Source organism: Camellia sinensis, chromosome 6 (genome assembly GCF_055761805.1).
Source record: "Camellia sinensis isolate YWXY chromosome 6, ASM5576180v1, whole genome shotgun sequence".
Classification (NCBI taxonomy): domain Eukaryota; kingdom Viridiplantae; phylum Streptophyta; class Magnoliopsida; order Ericales; family Theaceae; genus Camellia; species Camellia sinensis.
In genome coordinates, this window is record NC_138966.1 from 152,196,296 (window position 1) to 152,217,960 (window position 21,665).

The 21,665-nt window shown below is 34.4% G+C and overlaps 1 protein-coding gene across 4 annotated transcripts; it reads right to left on the reverse strand.

The window, feature by feature from the left end:
- Window positions 1-384: 384 nt before the first annotated feature.
- Window positions 385-21,448, reverse strand: LOC114267817 (DNA topoisomerase, type IA, core). Of its 4 annotated transcripts, none has more exons than XM_028208887.2 (15): window positions 21,310-21,448; window positions 21,121-21,177; window positions 18,290-18,393; window positions 17,940-18,033; window positions 17,045-17,144; window positions 15,527-15,767; window positions 13,387-13,549; window positions 13,170-13,289; window positions 11,004-11,083; window positions 10,076-10,354; window positions 5,543-5,711; window positions 4,403-4,531; window positions 4,079-4,291; window positions 2,648-2,827; window positions 385-1,214 (listed from the first exon to the last, which is right to left on the reverse strand). In XM_028208887.2, the coding sequence occupies exons 1-15, from the start codon at window positions 21,328-21,330 to the stop codon at window positions 579-581; spliced, it is 2,586 nt and encodes an 861-aa protein (XP_028064688.1). In that variant the 5' UTR covers window positions 21,331-21,448; the 3' UTR covers window positions 385-578. The 4 variants fall into 4 exon arrangements, with proteins under 4 accessions (XP_028064688.1, XP_028064690.1, XP_028064689.1 ...); XM_028208889.2 differs by having other exon boundaries at window positions 17,940-18,028; window positions 21,310-21,400; XM_028208888.2 differs by lacking the exon at window positions 13,387-13,549 and having other exon boundaries at window positions 15,523-15,767.
- Between the last annotated feature and the right edge of the window lie 217 nt (window positions 21,449-21,665).

Genomic DNA, 21,665 nt, shown 5'->3' on the forward strand with positions numbered 1-21,665 from the left:
TGTAATAAGGTTACACATTTTTTTATTAATGTTACGAAATTTTATAATAAAGTTACTCTATTTGTTATAAGATGCATATGGCACACACCTACATTTAATGAGTTAAACTATTCAATTTCATTTAAAAATATTCTTATTTTTAAAATTACTATTAAAATACAAAATTTAAATATACCGTAATAAAAATCCGTACCTTGCACAACCCTTTTTTTTTTTTCTAGTATATACATATATACACAAAGATATTTTGATCATTTCGCCTAAGCATCTCCTTATGAACAAACTATTAACATTCATTTCACCTTTTGAATAATTTCATACTTGGATATTTTTGTGGAATTCCAAGTTGTGACGAATGAAAGATTCGGAGGCTCCAAACAAATGTTAATAGTAAACAAAAAGAATAATAACGAAAGGAAATGTCGAGTAATATTCCTATTTCCAAAAAAAATCAAAACAAGCACCCTAACTAACATGCAAATCTGCTAGTTGATTTAGAGGTTCACCATTTTCGAAGGCCAAAAATACTGTACAGTTCTTAAAGTACAGTAAAGAGGGTAAAAGTTCTAAAAATAGATTCAAAACCCTCTAAAACTCATTTTAGGGTCTTCCGGTTTCCTTCCACCCCGTCCTCGTCCTCTTCCCCTCCCCCTCCCCCTCCCTCTGCCTCCCATGCGTCTGGAAAAAGATTTTCCGTGCTTCATCTCCACTAGCGAATGCAACAATTCATCACATAGAATGCAACCACTATGCAATGTCGCTCCATCCTTCAAAGGTGTCGTTTTCTTATTAAAGTCAACTTCAATAATAGTCGAGTCACATTCTGGACAATGTTCCTTTGTCGTGGAAATCTGATGAGCACCTTCCGGAAGGAAAACAAGGCAATTGCACATGTTACAGTAAAGCCTCCATTTGGGAGCGCTAACTGGGTCAAGGACAAGTGTCCCGTTGCATTCTGGGCAGGCACAAACCCCTTGGGCTACAAGAGAGTGACGGCACGTGGGGTGAGGACAGAGGAAACATGGCATGCCAGCTCCTTTTCCCAACTTTCCAGAAGCCCCGGCTTTGGAAGCACCGAAGATTGTGTCTATTCCTTCAAATGGAGGACTGTTGTAGCAATAAGGGCATAAAGGGAATGTCTTGCCTTCTGGGCCGGGCAAGGAGAAGAGCAGAAGCTCAAAGTTGTCCAAGGGGCAAGTAAGTTCTTTGTATAGCTGCAAAAGGATTTGCTTAGTTAGCATTCGTTTAGGAAAAAGTATAGAAACAAACAAATGGTGCTAAATGACAATAATAAATTCATAATTTGCATTTATGTTCAGGCTTCCAATGATAACCCTTTTGATGTAAATGACAATACTAGCCCTTATTCACTTTAGGATCTTACTCAATCAGAAGTGTACAAAAATCCAAGCACTGTTCTTTTCTTTGTGAACATTTGTACACGGTTCAATTGGTAACTCTAGAGCAGGATGCTCCACCATGGAAATAGCTTTCTATTTGAAAAGAAAGCAATTACTCCAATCAAACATAACATGAAATGATAGGAAATGATGATGCTTAGCCAATTTAATTAGTTCCCACATCAATCTGTGTGTCGGGCACAAGTAAAGACTAGCAACATGCTAATGCCTACAATGACTTCTCTTATTTTGGCGAACACTATTTTCATTCAGTGTATAATTTCTTTTCCATGTATGTAACTTAGGAAATTTTAAAATATTATTGAGATAACTACACTGATCTCCCCTAAGGTTTTTGACAATTACAGGGAGCGTCCTCTACAGTTTCTAAATTACACTGTAATCCCTTAATTTTTTTGCAATATGCAGAGACCTCTCCTTTACTAAGTTACTGTTAAAGCACATAACGGAATAAGATGTGTAAGCTATTTTAAGCGTTAAAATACCATAAATTCCCTTGTAACAGACTCGTACTCGCAACCGACAACCCAAAACCCTATTATACAGATTTTTAACACCAAACAAACCCAAACATTCCCCGTCTTTTCTTCTTCCTGACCATCATGGCCACTTCCACCACCCCTATTATACATGTTTTTACAACCAAACAAACACAATGTGTATAAGTGTTAAAACCTACCATCACCTACTCCACCTACTACACCTACCACCACCTACTACACACCTACCACTACCACATACTACCACCTACTCCACTACATCTCCTATATAAGGAGCCCCTCACCATTTGTAAAATATAACATACATCAATCAATAATACAATCAATATCTATACAATTCTCTATTTCTCTTTATACATTAAATTTCTACAATAAGCACTACCTCATCCAAGGTTACGCCTCCCCTCATCACCCAACAGTTTTTTACATTAGATAATATGAGTAAATTTCAAACCACCACCCCCCCCCCCCTTTCTCAATCATGAACGTCTTAGGGTATTACGACAAAAACCCACATACATGCAAAAAATCTCACATGACAACTACGTAAGCTTCAAATTCTAAATACCCTCTTACAAGAAATTGGCCTAGACAACATAAGAACGATAAAATTATAACAGATGTATTCAAGTGCATTTTGTACGATTCATCCTCAGTGAAATAACCATAATAAATATTGCAAATGAACAGAAGGTTGAGATATATACACACAACTATTCAAATTACCTTGATTGCACCCTTCTGAGGAACATAATAAACTTCCTCACAAGTACCACAATATAATCGTGAGGGTTGGGTAGAGATGTATTTCATGTACCGCAGGCATTTCCCACATTTACTAAGCAAACGTCCAGAATCTGAGAGTGGCGAAAATTGTGCCTCAAACAATGCATCCATGTTGTCAATCTGCACCAAATAAAGCAGACCAATATGCTTTGAAAGGAAAATTTTGAATTTGTAATCAAAGATCAAGGCTTTTTGCATGGTAAACTAAATACAAATTCTCAAGAAACTAGTTTAGTTTGGAGCACTTTTGGAAGGGGAACAGTAACACCATGCAAGAAGTCATTCTTTACAAGTGGGTCAACACAATCAATTGCATTCTAAAAGGCTTGACACTATCAAATGGCATATGAGCTCATCCTTAGACTATCACCTCAGCCGTCAGGAAGATGGACAATACTATTACTAGCAGTTTCTGTTCACACTTGATATACAGGTGATAAAAGCCATTAGGTTTATACAATACTGAATGAAGTCTATCTCAAATTCTAGTATATCAAAAGCATTGAAACCAAAAATATTTATGACTCTGAATAGATTCTGTTTTTAGAACTTTCATGTTGTTATTAATGTCTCCTATTGTGATTAGGGTTTCTTCTTATTTATTTAGAGACAATTTAGTATAATAAATAAGACGAAGAGTAATGCAATATTTTCTCTTTTTTCTCTCTACCATCTTTACTTACAATGACATGTATGCATCGGGCATTTTTATAAATGTTCGTTAAATCTATCAAACACCTTCACTTGGCCAAGACGTACATCCTCAAACAATGCCAACTTTAAGAAGTAACATTTGAAGAGACAAGGTTCTTTAAGTACAGATAATTGATTGGACAAAGTCTAGAAATTATCAACTGAATGTTCTTGGCAAAGGAACATCTAATTTATTGGTCAAACACTTTCTAGCTGTCTTAAAGAGATCAGACAAAATGAATTAGCAGCAGTGTTACAATCTCAATAAAACAGACAGGGCACCAGATGTCATTGTCTGAAAATTTTCCATTGACCTTTCCAAGGTGAAGCATCGAGGAGAACACTCTGAATCTTCATAGTAACCACTATAAGGGCAATGATCCAAACCTTCATAAGTTTTAGATACCAATCAAAATTTTCCTTTCAACACCCCTCCCCCAAGAGAGAGAGAAAACCAAACCAAAGAAGAAAAAATTGTGCAAGGAAGTCGAACTATTGTCCAAGACCAAGAATTTTTATTATATTAACCCAGATAGCTGTGGATGCTTTAAACTTCAAATATATAGTTTTGGACATGCAATCAGAACAAAACATTCAAGTCATAGTTCTAAATTTTTTTAAAGAATCGTTTAAATAAAAAGTTAATTAATAAGGATCCAAGTCATCAGATATTATCACCTGCTTAACAAAGTAACTGAACTTCCCCTTAAATTGTTGTATTACATGCTGCACAACAAGAGAATGATCTGCTTGACCCTTTGCAACAAGAGTAATCTGTTGCTCAATAAAACTCCGAATGTCAGGCAAACAGAGATCTGGATCGATACATTGATAGCCTCTTATTAGGCTGATACCTAAAGCAGTTGGAGCCAACCTTCTTCCAGCTTGTACCTGAAGTATGAAGGCAGGGTGAATACTAAAATCTTGGGCACCCACTAGAAAAACTAAAACCCACAAATATGCAATCAAAATTACCCAAAAGGATATATGTTGCTTACAAACCTGAACATAGTTCCTTTCACAGATATTGTTGATATGTACAGGGATTGATGCATCCGTGCCTATTCCATTCTTCTCCATTAGAGAGATGAGCTCACTCTCAGTAAGATAATCCGGGGCCGCAGTCTCCCCCTGAAAAGTTAAAACTCAGCTATCTAATTGCAAAGAGTAGCAATAATTGAATATTACAGGTTTGTACACAATAAATTTCAGATTCTTTTCTTTTTTTTCATTTAATAAACATAAAAAAAACAGTAACACAATAAATAGGCTTCCATTCCACCCATATGCGGTTAAACCAAAGCTGCTAAAATGGCCATTCCACAGGATTGCATTCTGCAAATGGAATGAACCAGGCATGCAATACAAATAGGTTTCCATTCAACCTTTTGGTTACAACAGAATGAATACCTTAGAAACAGGGAATGGAACTAATTTTTGCAAGCAACGAAGGAATGGCAACACCATTTCTCATTCCATTCCTTGTGCCATTCTATTCCCACCTCATTTTGTTCCTATAGGCCAAAAATAGTGTAACAATCCACAAGTTCAGATATTAAATGTTTTTACCATGCATTAGGTCATAGTTTCTCACCAAAGAATGAGCCATTTTCATTGTGCCTATCTATTTCTATTATGGTCGGCTGTCAAAGTTAGGTTGATTTGTTGACAGCCGCCTCCTTGTCCAACTGGGGAGGGGCTTGTTATTGTAAAGCTATCTACGCCGAGTGTGTCAATTGAAAGAGGGGGGGAGACAACTCAAATGCCATTGCATAAATAGAAAGAATTGTGCCATTCAAAGTGAAATTCTTCTAAGATCCATGGCTCACTAAGAAAGGATGACTTCTATTTATGATATGAATTTCTGTGTGTTTTTTTTTCCTTCAGGCTGTGTTTGGGTCATGGACTTGGAAAGGGAAAGGAAAGGTGAGCGCAATTTGAATGAAATACAAGCTATATTTTTTCTCTATTTCCCTCTCATTTTCCTTTCCCATTTCAAATCCCTACCCAAATCCATGATCCAAACATAGCCTTAAAGAATTTAAACTATAGTGGGGGCCAATAGTCTGGAAACTAAATCAGCAAATCAACTTCAAAAACCATTAGTCAAACTTGCAACAAACCAGAAATGAAGTTCAGTACCTCATACAGCTCAACTTTTAAAATTTCTATTTTCTCCCCTTTTGTAAACTGAGGAAGATTTTTCTCATTCACTGCTAACCATGGCATGATAGCTGTATATCCCTTGGATGTAACACGCTGCCCTACACAATGGAAGAATTCCCCACCAACTGAAAAGTCAATCTTCGTCCTGGAGTGGTCATCATATAGCACATGTTATAGAACAAATTAACTTCTATGTTTAATATATAGTTAGATATTTTTACTAAAGAAAAAAAGAAGAAACTGATACATTATATAATAAATGAGAAACTATGGCACCAAGAAATGTCAGCTAGTTATTGAAACAGAAATCATGGTAGTAACTAGAAATTTAAATATGCACAGCTCATTTCTGGGAACAAACATATGCAATGGATCAATTAGTCAAAAGTTATAATTAGCATAGGCCATAATAGTTAAAATTCTTTTTCTTTCACTCCATGGGAAAATTTGTTTTTAGTCAACTTCAAACTATATTTTACAAATTTTAAATAATTATACTTGTCCATTGCTCCCTATTTGTTGGACCATTATAGATGCTCATACCCATACTTGGTGACTCATTTTGCTGGCCATCTCCTGTTAACGACTGCGTCACAAAGAACAATGTTTATGATTAAAATAACCCAACAGAAAATTTTACTTGTCAGTTGAAATTTCTACCCAGAAAAAAGGAAAAAAGAAAAAGGACTTCTTAACAAATGCAAGTGACCCCTTTCCATCTGGTTAATCCCAAGGCATATGAATGATTCCATACATCAAGCACCAAAGAATTGAAGAGGTACCTATAGACTAGATCAACAATAGGCCCACTTTATAACAAGAAAGGAATGCAATCTTTCGCACGCCTCACATGTGACCTCCCAGTCATTCAACAACATATTTTATTTATTTTAGTTTCTTTCTTTCTGTTTGTCAAGCCGTGTCATCCTTTTCCAGTTCCTCTGGCTTGCGAGCTCTCCATTGTCCATGCCCATCAAATCTATGGCCTCGGGTTCTACGTTCTCAATTCTCTCATTACAAATATGGTAACTATAAACTTGAATGATTCAAATTACCTTCTTTGGTGCTCTCAGATAAACTCAATACTTATTGGCCAAAAAAATTTAGCTCTTCATCCAAAATCCAGTGTATTTATCTTGGTATCACACTGATCAGACACTCATTAGTTCCTCAATGCTACCTTATCTGAGCTGGGATTAATAGTTAGACTTCATACTTTACGGCTGTCTGGACCTCTCTCAAGCATCATTCACCCAACAACATTGTCCACATGTCTACACTTTGCTTCCACCTAATTGTCTCCAACCAAGAACAACCAGTCCATTTCTGAATACCTACCACATGCCAAGTACCTACTATATGCCAAGTCCTTAGTTGATTCCTTGGCTTCAATTGGTCAGCCAGTCTCCAACTACGATTCAGAGAATTATGTTCTTTGTGGTTTGGGTCCAACATATAAGATTATTACAATTGCCACACTTTCCATCTTTACCCTTTTTTTTTAAGATCTACAAGAATGCCTCCTATTGTTTGAGGCACAGACATCGATTCCCACTCCACCACCACAAACTGTCCTGTCCCAACAGTATTTTGGTAACTAGGTGTCTTCTTTTGTCCATCCTGGTTCTGGAGCACTAGTATTGGTCATTGAGGGAGACATAATAGGAATTCAAATTGCAACTTGGGTTTTCACAACCATAACAATTGTGGTTCTAGAGTTCATCATGGTTATATTAGCGCCTCTAGTTCCTTCTAGCAATTGTGAAATGGTGTTGGACATGTTTCTCTTCAGTAACCCAGGTGGTGTGCTAGCTCGACTGCTGAGTCCCTCCATACTGCCTTAGCAAATCTTTAATTGACTCAACAATCTCCTCAGTTGGCTTAATCCTTCACAGGATTATCCGCAGCAGGCCTGTCAGTCACCAGGGTATCAGTCCCATTTTCCTTATCAACCAACGACATCATTACCCTAACTACTATCCAAATACCGGTGCTACCCATCCTTGACTGTAGCCCAGTCTCCATAGAACCATACTGTTAATATTGGTTTCGATTCGAATTTTCTTGGCAATGGTAATCATCTCCCTATTGCCCAACTAGTAACAATGCTCTTCCATTAGGTTCTTCATTTCAGCTACCAGTGGTTACCATGTTTCTGCTACACATATTAAGAACATTGCTCTTGCAGTTGTCTACTTAATTCAGCTGAGTAGACGAAGTAATTGAGTTAGATATCATACTCTCTGGAAACCTGAATGTACTACTCATCATGCTTTTATTCTGCAATCTACACAACTTAATATCTTGGATTCTTTCAACCATGCAGACACTGGCCCCGTTTGGTAGAGCTGTGGGAAAGTGATTATAGCTTAACAGATTATAACTTATAGCTGTAAACATAAGCTGTGAATCTGTTTGGTGCAGCTGTGGGATTATGGATTTAAACAGCAAAGAGTGTTTGGTTAATAAGCTGTAAAATAACTTTTTACTGTATAATTGTCCATTTTGCCCTTATATGATATAAAAATGATTATTTTGTCATTTTTTCAATTTTAATTTTTAAAAAATTATTTCACTAATAAAAGTTAATATAATTTGCATCAATTAATACTAAAATTAATAATAGTATCAATTAGTATAATTTTTTTCATTTTTTCATTACAAATTAATTAGTGTCAATTAATGGCTTAATTACCATCAATTAATACTAAAATTAATAATAGTATCAATTAGTATAATTTTTTTTCATTTTTTCATTACAAATGAATTAGGTGTCAATACTAATTAATATAAAAATACTGAAATTAGTGTCACTATAAAATTAGTGTCATTTATTTTGTCAATTATATTTTTTCATTTAATAGAAGTTATTTAATTTATTATTTCATTTTATTTAATTTATTATTTAATTGTGCAATTTAATCATTATCATTTTTTTATTATTTTGTTTTGTTTTCATTAATATCAATTACAATAACAAAGATTATTTCATTAATAAAAGTTAATATAATTAGTATTACAAAAATCATTATTTTCATTAATAGCATCAATTGTTAATCATTATTATTTTTAATTATTATTTATTGATATTAATTGAAATAAATTTATTTAAATTTTGCAATTTATTTGAATTGATTATTTTTGTTTTTAATTTTTGTTTTAAATTGGCAAAGAAATTACCAAATAAATTTATTTTTGTTTTTAACTATTAATTTTATTATTTTGTTTTTAATTATTATTTATTGATATTAATTGAAATAAATTTATTTAAATTGATATTTAATCGAAATAATTATTATTTTTGTTTTTAATTTTATTTTTTTAATATTTATTTTTTTTGAAATAAATTGTTTTTCATTTTATTTTGAAAAGTAAATATTAATTCTGAAATAAATTGTTTTTAATATTGATTTTTTTCTTTTTTTTTTAAAATTTATTTCTAGGTTTGAAAACCCTAGCTCCGGTAGCACAGCGGCGATGACCGGCGCTAGGGTTTCAGATCGCGATGACAACAGAGCTTCAGGCAGAGCTTCGCGATCGCGATGGTTCAGACAGAGAGACAGAGCTTCAGGCAGAGCTTCGCGATGGTTCAAACAGAGCTTCAGGCAGAGCTTCGCGATCGCAATGGCGACGATAGCGTTGAGAGATCGCGATGGTTCAGACAGAGAGACAGGAGATAACAGAGCTTCGCGAGCTTCGCCGAGAGAGAGACAGGAGATAACAGAGCTTCGCAAACTTCGCCGGAGAGAGAGAGAGAGAGAGAGAGAGAAATCACCGGAAATCTCCAGAAATTATCGCCTGAAATCGCCTCTCAAGCTGCTGGAAATCGCCCCAAGCTCTCTCTCTATCTCCGCGGATGCGAACAGTGAACAAAAGTGAAGTTTATATATTGGCAGTTTGGTAATTCTTCAATTTTTGAAGGGGCATTTAAGTCATTTTGCCCCTCCCAAAACAGCTGTGCGCATAAGTTGTATTTTTAAGCACCTGCGGAGCAACTTTCAATTTAAGCCAAAATTTGGCTTAAATTAAGCCATAATCTATCCTCATAAGCTGTACCAAACATACCAATATAGCTTAATTTAAGCCAAAAACTGATTTAAGTTGAAAATACGTTTTACCAAACGCCCCCACTATAAAGCTCCTCCAGGAGATGAAAGTAACAGTTTTAGGCTAAACAAATATTTTAGAAAATTAAGAAATAATTGCAGATAAATGGAAACTGGAAATCATCCAAATTGTTTTTGCATTAAATTCATCCTGAAAGTGAACCATAAAATTTGCTGAATGTGAAAAAAAGTCAAATTTTAACATATATCTATAAACAGGTTAGCCTCACCTCAACTCAATTATAATCAATCCCAATAGCTAGCCATGATTTACAAAAACAATAAAATAACGAAATAATATAATCAAGGAAATTGCCACGTTTGACTGTTAATTATGTAAAAAATAAAGGCAAACGACCACAGAACTCCTAGACATATGGACAAAAATATAAGCATTTTTTACCTTACATATTTGCAGTCAGGTGACACAGTTCCCAGAAAATGTTGACAGACATACTGATAAAGTCTCCAAGCATCGGTGCCTAGCATGTCCTCTGTGGCTGAACGCATTGGAGTTATGGGAGGGTGGTCACCTGCATCTGTCCCTGATCGCGGCTTAAGAAAACCATCTGCTAGCACTGTCTGTACATAACTACCCCATGCTGGATTATTAACAAGAGCCCCAAGTATGCCTCTAAAGTCAAATGATGAAGGGTATGCTGTGCTCTCAGTACGTGGATAGCTATAGAAGCACCCGAGAGAGAGAGAGAGAGAGAGAGAGAGAGAGAGAGAGAGAGAGGGAACCCAGTTATTAGATTCCACAGTGACCAAAAAAAATGAACCAAAGGGATCAATTCAAGATGTTCAATATGAGTTCCACAACCATATTGCAACAAATCTTGCCATAAAGCTTGTGTTGAAAAATATGTACAAGGATGGATGGCACTACTCTTATCTCTATTGAAGTGGAATGGGGCCTTGACAGCAATTAAAAGATGTAGCCAACTTAAAATACATAAAGACTATGACATTACCAAGATTTTAATAAACATGTCACAAACACCACACACCCACATACACTAATAGGCAAAAAGAAAAAGATAGAAGCTAGTGTCCTTTAGAAAAATGCCAGAGGGTTTCAATGCTATTAACAGTCACTCTTCTAAAATTTAAGCTTTTACCGAGGATAGTTTTGGTGAAGAACTAACAGTGATAGAAAGAATATATGAAAAACATTAAAAGTGAGCCTGCATATATGGAGTCATATCAGAACCTTATAATTGAAACTAACAGAAAAACAGAAGTGTGCGCACTAATCTGACGTCCTATGCCAAGCAATAATAATTAAAAATAAAATTCCTTCATAGTAATGGGGGATAAAGCAAGGAAACCTGATGAAACCTTGAGTATACAAGCGCTCAGCCAGTTGCATAGCCAATTGGGGTCCAAAGCCCAATGCACTTGAAGCAACCTGAGTTAATTAGCACAATGTATTTAATATCTCATAAGCAGAGGTACTATTTGCATTAGGAACTTGCACATAAGTTATATATATATAATTCCAATCTACATACTTTCCAAAAGCATTGGGAATTATGCAAAGAAATTTCCTATTAAATGTAGCTAATTGTGCAAGTAGTTTACACCCATAAAGCAATGTCTTGTGTTGATCTTAATTTATCAACTACTGGTTGGCCCTCCATGTGCTAACGACTTGACACCAATACAATGCATATACATTGATAAATTATAAAGAGTAGAATAATTAGGGCATTTAAAATCATATATGGATGCTTCCCTTCAAATTTTAAAAGTGAATGCAATTTTTTTTATACTAAAATTGGATGGTTAAGCCAATGTTCAAAGCATGTAAGTTTAAAAAAACACAGAATATACCATATGTTTCTTTTCCTGTTAAAAAAATATCAAAGAGGGCATTATTTTGGTTTTCCTGGAATATTTGTCCATAGGCATTTGACATTATGTACATTCGGAATTGTATATTACATAAGCCCATAAATAATCCCTGCAAAAATCTTTTCCCTGATTCATTTAAAAAAAAAGGACCGACATGGAACTGATTTTAAAAGCTATCGGGTGAAATCTATACGCAAATCAAGTGCTAAAAAAAGAAACTAATTAGCATGTCCTTTGCACCCATAGCCCTCCACCTACCTTGGTTCGTTTTTCACCTCCCCACTAGCTCTTTCTGATAGTAAATTTTATAACGCACTTAAACTAGTGTTCTTAGTTTCATTTTCTTCTCAACAACAGACTGAGGTCTGACAGAAATCACTCTCATTCAGTTGTAAGTAAAATTTAAAAAAATAGTACTCCCTCACACATGTGCCTGCACACACAAAACTCCAACTACAAAACCATAATAGTGTATAACAATAAACCAAATCAAGCCAAACTAAGGGCTTGTTTGGTTTGTATTTGAGAAACATGTTTTGAGATAAAAAGCATGAAAATTTGTTTGGTTTGGTTTTTTTTTAAAAGATGTTTTGAAAAATTATTTTGAGAGAGAGTTTTGAAAAAAGTGATTGATTTGATGTGTATGAGAGAGAGATTTGTTTGGAAAACTTGTAAACCAAACAAGTTTTAGAAAAAAATTTTGAGAAAATTTGTTTGGTTTGATTACTTTTGAAAACTTATTTGTAGAGAATTTTTCCCAAAATTTTTTGAGAAACACAAACCAAACAAGGCCCAAGTCTTGTGTCCCAATCAAGTGGCTCAGTTACATGAATCCTTTTTTAACCACTCCGTTTTGTCAAGGGCTATATGATCCGTTAAATTTAATAAATCCATATCCTTCTTTACTACCACATTTACGATTATGGTGGTGCAGTGCCATGCTCAACAGTATGTTGCAAAAAAAATATCATTTACAACTTGGATGTGAAAAAAGCATATTGAGAAAAAAAAATATTATTTAACATCTCCCAGTGTCCTTTGGAATTAGATGACTCTTACACTCGGACACATACCACGAACAAACATATCTCCACATATCATAGCCTAAATATCAAGAATAGTACAAATTTGTTTCTATATATGCACAACTCTTCAAAATCAGTCTAATATAATAGCAGACGATAGCAAACAGCATCATTCCAGCAGTCCAATCTCCTCCACTAATCTCGATGGCCATTAATCATATATCAGACAACCAGCTTAAGCGACTCAGGATTCTGTAGAATCTTGATGCATTAAGCATAAAACAGTTTTCCTTTAGCTTTTTCACTTTTCACTACCTACTCTTCTTCCAGACAAACGATGTAAACAACTATGTTGAATGAGTTCTGGCAATTATAATTTCAAAAGTATAAACTCACCAACTTTTGAAAGATGAATTTATTGTTGGACTTCTCATCAGAAACCATACATATAAAAGTCAAGGACATATGAAATCATACAATGCATGAAGCAACCAGCCAGCAAGATGAATTCAGAGTTTGTTGAGTGCTGACCATAACTCATTGCTAATTGGAACTAGAAATGTTGAAAAAATGGGGAAAAGTAAATGATAATACTAAACCTCAACTTGCTCTTACCTTCAAGAGGTTCACTGTATTCAGACCAGATGGCCGAGCTTTGCACTCTTGTTTTTCTGATATACTAGTTACTTCCACAAGTCCATCCTCCATTATCAACTTTTGAAACATCTCAGCAACCTGCAATAAAAAAAACAAAAGTATAAGAAGCACAAGAATATGGAGGAAAGCTATTAGACATCCAGATCAAAAAAATGTAAAGCGTAAAGGACCTCACATCTGAGTCAAACAGCTTATTTCGTTCCCAATCTAACTTAAGTTCATAGCCATTATGCATTATGTAAGGATGCACAGCCCAAAACTTTTCAGGCTTAAAAGTAGTTATTTGCAAGTAGCGTTGTACACAAAATCCAAGAGTAGGTGTTTGACATGGCCCATAGCTGAAACAAGAGAAAAAGAACATTATGATTCCCTCCAAGATGAGAGAGAGAGAGAGAGAGAGAGAGAGAGAGAGAGAGAAGAAGAAGAAGAAGAAAAGAAGTTAAATTATTCATTGATCAGAAGAAAAGAAAAAAGTTGGCAATTAAATTGTTAGATAGCTTGATATACATTGTTGCCCCATTTCCTGCAATCTTTACATATTAACTGGTGTCTATGAAGCACGGACACAGACACAGACACAGACACGGGACATGGCAATTTCAAAAAAACGGGACACAGACACGGCGGCGGACACGACAAATTATTATTATTTTTTTAAATATATATGTTATGTATTTGCTATGTAGATTAATTTTATATTACCAAACAATCAAAATTAATAAAAACTAATATTAATTTAATGTATATATAAAGACCATTACATTTAAACATTATAAACATATATTCTATATATTGTAAACATTATATAAAGAAAAAATTAAATATATAATAAAAATAAATTTACAATATATAAATTTATACAGAAAAAATTAAATTAAAATATATAATATATATATATATAAATATTTAATCATAAAATAAATAAAAAATAAAGAAGAAAGAAGACAAAGAGAAGAGATGTAATACATATAAACTAAAATAATATATATATATATATAAGTAAAAATATCGGATCAACAGAGAAGAGAGAAACGAGATAGACCAGAGAGAGAAGACAAAGACGAAAAAGAGACGAGAGGTGAAAAGAGAGAAGAGAGCAGAGAGAGACGAGACAGACAGAGAGAGAGATGGAGATCGACTGAGAGAAGAGAGATAGACGAGAGAGAAGAGAGATAGAGACGAGAGCTTTACTACTTACCAGGTCGTTCGGTGATAGAGATCGATTGAGAATCGAGGAAGAAAAACAATGATGAAGAAGAAGATGACGAAGAATCAAACAAAGGACACTCATCGGAGGGACTATTCGTCGCCTCACGTCGCCAAAGGGCTTCATCTCGTTGCGTTGCCGGAGGGCTTCGAAGGCAGTTGAATCAGCGCCATTTGAGTTTGCGGAAGTGAAGAGATTCAAGCACAGCAACAAACAAAACCTAGGTTATATATATTTTGTATTATTACAAAATAACCCTCTCATTTTTTGTTTTTTAAATATTACACTTTGACCCCAAATAAATATAACAAAATTAAAAATGAGCCCCGCCATGTCTCGATATGGACACGCGTGTCCCCACCGTGTCCCCTACAAAAAAATCATTAGATTAAAGGGACATGCCATCTGGTATGGTGTGTCCCGTACGTGTCCCCGACGTGTCCCCGACATGTCCCCAGCATATCCGCGTGTCAGACACCGCCACGGCACCAATTTTAGAGTGTCCATGCTTCATAGACTGGTGTTCTGCTTACAAGAAAATCATCTATTTGACTCTTACTTGGTCCACTTTTAAAAGTCGTCAAGTATTTCTCTCTCGTTTTTTAAATACAATGTTGGCATTGGCAACTATAAAATCAAATGCTACCGTGAAATCTAAGACGCCCTCTCCAGACAGGTTTAGGTCACCAAAACTAAATCCACGATATACCCTCTCATACCATTATTACCTTTTCCTACATGACCGTTGAAATCTTTACTTGTAATCATCTTCTCTCCTACAGGTATTTCTAGCATTATCTCATCCAATTGATCCCAAAGTTGTCCTTTAATATATTCCTCCAATCCTATTTTGGAGGCATTGGCACAGACCACAGTAATTATACTCTACCCAATCCTATTTTAGATGTGGTTGTCCTTACCTATCAACATTTGATGCCTAGGCTACAATGTAACAAGCAAACAAAATATGTCCCCATCAAAATCAAAACAAACATGCACCAAGAGAATTTAAAAAGCGAAAAAAGAGACGAATATATTTAAAATAAGCTTTTATAACAGAAAAAATAATACAACATTTTAAATAGTATGGCCAGAGGAGAGAACCAACGAGATGACTCTAGAATCAAGATTCCCATATTTTCCTTGGAAAAAACTGGTTTGAAATCGTGTAAATGCAACTCCAACTTTCAAGTCTATCTCTTGACGAGCATCTACAGCCAATGACTCATCTTCGTTGGGTTCCACAAGGTTGCTCATAGCCTTTGTAATATCTTTCTCCGAAACAGAAGAAAACCTTGCACGATAAACTCTTCTACTCTCATTTAGTTGAAATCCAGCACATTCCATAACTGAAATAAAAAATAACAAACTAAAAATAAATAACATAGTATACAATGTCTGTAAGACATTATTAACACTATATATGAACTCACTGATAATATTTATAAATAAATAAATAAAACTACTATAGATTAACACACCGACCCTACCAACATGAGGATGAGCAGTTGCATTCATTTATCATGACAATCATGCACATCACCATTCCTTAATTACATATTTTCCAGCAAAGCAGAATAAGGTTGAATAAGAACTTTTCCATTCAGCATTCCGCCAATGCTAGTATTGAGCAACTAAAATTTAGCTTCATACAAGATCCACAGTTTAAGTAAAACACAATGCTCGACATGCTCAAAGTGAGGTCTTGGTTTACAGGATACACATGAATGCTGTTAAAAAGGGCGAACAAAAAAAAGTAGATTTACATGCTCTTCCTAGGAAATACTGCAAAAAATAAATATTTATATACATATATCAACCAAATAAATAAACTTGTCTCCTTGCCAATTCATACTTTTTCATAATTTGGTTTCTTCCCTTTTTCATTGATATGAAACAAGAAACATATCCTATATGGAAAAGCAAGTAGTAAAAAGGAGCAAGCATGAGTTATCTTTAAAAAACTCAGATAGCCAGTTAAAATACAAAAACACAAATTTATCTTCACCATATACAAAATGTTGAGGAATACATTGATTTGTTGTAGTAAGGACATTTTGTAATTTCGATAAGGAGTTATAATATAAATACTGCAGACAATTCGCAAGCCAAAAATTTAGAACTCTTTTCAATTTGTACAAACTTCAATTTCTCACAAAGTTCTAGCCATAAAAGACTTCTAATTGTAAGCTCCTCAAATTTCTAGAAGCTTGAATTCGACCCATTCTTGGCCTTTTGTTGGAGATGATTTATCAACATTCTAAAAGTTTGAGTAGGACTAATTTGATAATGAAACAGATTTCAAAACTTCAACACATGGTGAAACTGATTCTCTAGAAGGTTGAAATCAAGCTATTCTTTTTTGGATTAATTCAAGCTATTCTAGAGGTTTTATTAGAGATAAGTTAGCAACATAAAGAGACGACTTTATCTATATTCTAAAACTTTGAGTTGAACTGATTTGACAATATATATATACACTCCAGAAATTTCAACCATGACTGAAACTGATAATGAAGTCTCAATGTGGCAGTGTTCCTTCCAATGGATTCAAGTACCAAAAAATAAAATTTTGAATTGAGATTGAGGTGAACAATGACCAGTTAGTAAGAGTGAAAAAAAGTACCTTCAAAGCATATATTTTCTCCTTCTCGATCACAATCCAACCATAATACCAGATGACTACAACCACGAGCTTCTTGGCTTAAATGCCTACGAATATGAGCCTTATTTCCAGGAGATGAAGTCAGGAAAAATGCATTTAAAACATAACAGGGATCAAGAGAAAATATGATGAAGATCATGGAAATAATTACCTTAAGAATCAAATTAAAAAACAATTAAACAATTTAATTAAAAGTTCTATAAGCATGTAAGATACCCCAGGGTATAATTTGCAAGAAAAGCATACAGAAGAAACTTTGCACAACAACAAGCATGATACTGCTCGACCAAACAATTATAGGTTTAGAAGCAGAAAAGTTTTGCTTCTCAAAAAATAAACAAAAGGTTTGTTCAAACAAACCCCAAATTACCAGTAATAATGCTTTTTCTGAGTTTTAAGTAAATGTTAACACGAGCGAAAATTTGTCTAACACATATATCATAAGATGCTGATTGACGCATCCAATTGCCCAAGTCCCCACTTGCATGTGCCCAAACATGCTTATGCATGTTTGCACATGAAATTTAAAAGGATAAAAAATCATCAAAACCATTTCCAATTAAAACCCATGCAACACAATTATCTATAAGAGAAGGAGAAAAGACTTCTTAAGAAGTTGCAACACAATCCAGCATTAACAAACACCCTATGGCACTAATTATGACCCGTGGAGAAAATTTGCAATCTTCATGGTTTTCACTTGGTAGAGCAAATCCATCATTTATAAATTATAGTTCTAAGTGACAAGGAAGAACCTTTTTCCATCACAGTGTTTCAACTTGTGCAATATTTAAAAATTGAAAACAAGGAGCAAAAGTCTGAAGTTGCATAAATGGCAAGTAAAAACAAATTCCACCTTTGGATTTGATTCCGTCTTAAGTACTGGAGCTTGGAAAAGATCAAGAGGATCTGTACGTGTCCAATCTTGAAAAGCTGCTGGAAAATCTACACTAGATTTGCACAAACAAAAAAATTCCACGTTCAGAATTCCAAGACATTAAGGTTTTGAAGCTCAGCGAGAAAAGCATCAATTATACCTATTAAATTCCAAGCTTCAACGTAAACTGGTGAAATAGTAATAGCTCACAGGCTAAGATGCAACATATAAATGTAAAGATGGCAAATCCAAAAATTTATAAAGGATTATAGTTCATCCAGAAGTGATGTTCAACCATGGTCTTTCATTAACTTAAAAAACAAGGAAACCTGAAAACATGTCCAATGACCGATGTCACTTTATAATGAGCATGAAATCCCAGAAACGTTCCATCAAATTCATGGACCTCAGTACTGCCCCTTCGTGTTGACATCTGCAGCAAAATATGCCTCAAGTCATTGTTACCTTCAATTTGTCATCAAAAAGACAGCACTGAAATAAATCGAGAATACTGCTTGCAAGGATACCAGAGGTGGAGAACCGAGAGGAAATTGCCATTAAAATTGAAGTTGATGATAGTATACAAACAAACATGCATATACACCAAAAATTACAACGTCCATACTGCAGGCCTACTTTCAGTTTAAGAGATATGCAAAGTTAAACTTCTACCTAAAAATTGAAAGTGTCCTAGAGAGGGTGAATAGACGTCCTAAAGAGGGGGTAAATAGGACACTAAAATTTCTATAAATTTTTTGAGCCTATTTCAAATTTTTAGGTACTTGTCAAACTTGATATTTGACTTGTCGTAAGCAACTTAAGTATTTGGTTGGGTAGAGCAATTTATTTTCTTCAATCAAGTTTACAACCACAACCTAGGCCAACTTCTAAATATGGTTCTCCTTCAATCTAAATTTTTGACCAACGAAAGGTCAATTTTCAATTATATACTCAATCACAATATTTATTTTTCACATGGGAGCACAACTAATGGCTCATGCATTTATAGTTAATCAACTTTCAAGACAAGCTAATGCATGAATCACAATCATCTCAATAGCATGAAGAGATAAATTAAAAAATAGTAATAAAGCTCATAAACTAAAGAGATGCACACAAGATTCTATAGGGGTTCACATATTTGCCTACATACACATACACTCTTGGCTCCTCACTGACGTAACTCAACTAACACAGAACACGGGTTTTCGATAGCCACACCCAAAACAACCACCACCAAATTGCTAACCTAAACACTTCACTATAGTATAAATCTAGACAATGGACTTCAAGAAGAGAACCAATCCTAAAGACCAAAATGTCTATAACGGAGACTAGTGTGGTGTGTGATATATAATAATGTACCAAATACACTAAAGGGATGACATATATACCATCCACAAGTGGAAGAGCTGCAAGACTACTCCTTGGAGTGAGCTCATCTGCAACTTGAGTTGAAAGTTGAAGGCTATTCTCACCCTCCAAGAGTTGGAACAACACTTTGGAAATGTTTGTGAAGAGTAAAAAAGAAATAAAAACTCTCTAGGTGCCTTCCTCTCAATGTTTTAAAAGGCTTTAGGCGCACCGAGGCGATAAGGTCTCCTATAACCTAAGCGCGAGGCGTGAAGCAAGGTGCACACCTCACCAAAGCGAAGTGCAAGTAGTAGAAGAAAAGCAAAATTATAAAATATGCAGACTTTATAACATAACAAATATATATAGAATTTCAAAAATCATAACCATTTTTAATCATCTTTAACATAACATTCAATCTTCTAAAAACTAGAAATATAATATCCAACAAAAAATATAAAGCATAACATTCAATCTTTTATTACTTTCTGCTCTCTTTTGACCACGTTTTTAAATCCCTGTGAGTATACCCACAAAAAAAGCACTTAAATCAACAGTTAGAGTAGAAAAATAGGTAAAGCCCATGAAGCCCACGCCTCGCGCCTCGAAAAAAGCCCTCACCTCAGCACCACGTGCCTGAATATCACACTTGTTGGCACACACGTGATTAAGTAAGGGAGTTTATTCATTTTGTGCCCCATAGTAAGGAGACAAATATTCAGATTCCAAGCAAAAAAAAATACAACCAATTGTTTTAAAAGAATTCAATAACACAAAATGCAACCAATTGTAACTAACTAATGCCTATAGATACAACCAAATTAAGCAAATCACATGCACAAATATTTTTGTGTGCCAGTAGGTGTGATATTCTATCAAAAATAAATATTTCATTGACAATTTGGGGTAAAATGAACTAATACCAATAGTTTAAGGAGGTGTTTACTACACCCAATAATGTTGGTCTAGCCAATGGAATGCTATCATGTGGCATATTTATGAAATGAAAAGTATATTTGTATCCAAGGTTGGGTGAGTAATGCTAAATGCTACAAACATTCTTTCGTGTATGCCAAATGCTAACTACATACGCGACTGTTTGGGAAACATACAACATATTTGAGAGAATGTTTAGCATTTAGCATAGTATATTTTGGTGGGAAACACATAATATGTTTGAAAGAATGTCTTTTAATCATCCAGGATTGGGCGAGGGGAGAATGCTAAATGCTACAAACATTCTCTCATGTATGTGTTTAAACTATCACCCTTGTGTCGCTTTACCCATGAACAATTGCCTCTGTTTGCAATTATTCCTAGATACACAGCTGTTTGGGAAGTGCAAAATAAGCCATCTCTTTTTCTATTTTTTTTTTTTTTTTTTTTTTGGGTCTTTAGTGGGTTTTTTTTTTTAAATTATGTCAATTTTTTTTTTTTTTACTTTTCCAGTCTGTCGAAATAAAAAAAAAAAAAAGGCAAAAAAAAAATTAAAATATCAAAATAAGTCAAACAAGTAAACTATTTTTAGCTTATATCTGTCTTTTCTGGATTTTTTTTAAAAATTCAGTTCCTCTCCTAGAAACCTAAAGCATTTTGAAAAAAAAAAAAAAAAAAAATCACTAAAAACGAAAATATGCCAACCAAAAAAAAAAAAAACACAAAATAAGCAAATCCCAAACACCCAATTGAATCCCATATGTGAAACTCACTACACAATCAAAACCCACTACAAAAATGGCCACAAAAGAAAAAATAAAAACTAGGGTTCAAAAAGGAAAACGAAGAGAACAAGGAAGAGCAGTCATACTCGGCCACCAGAGAGAACAGTGGCAATGGAGAGAGCAATACTGGGCTTCTCTGCTACCTATAAATTACAATTAATACATTAATTAATCAATTAAATAAGTAGAAACAATAATCATAAATAAATAAAATTCGCGAAAGCCAAAATAACAAAGAGCTAAATAATTAGATTGAAAATCTTGGGGTTTCTCACCATGAGAACTTTGGGAGCCATATTTGTATGATCTGATCGACTTTCCCGGCGGCCAAGAATTAATACTCATTTTCAGTCTCTGATCGGATCCCAACCCAAACAGGCCTCATTGGGCTTATTACCGCAGTCTGATCTCTGTGGCCCAACCCAAAAAAGCCTATCTTATTATTATTATTTTACTCTTCTTTTTTTTTTTGTAATTGAATTTATTGTTTTACTTTTACTCCCATTCTTTCCATTCATGGAAAAACATTAAATAGAAATTGGCAATTCAAGTATGAGGTGAGATATGCAAGTTGTCAACAATGATTCGGAACATTAATTTTAGTACTTTAATGGTACACTAATAACATAGT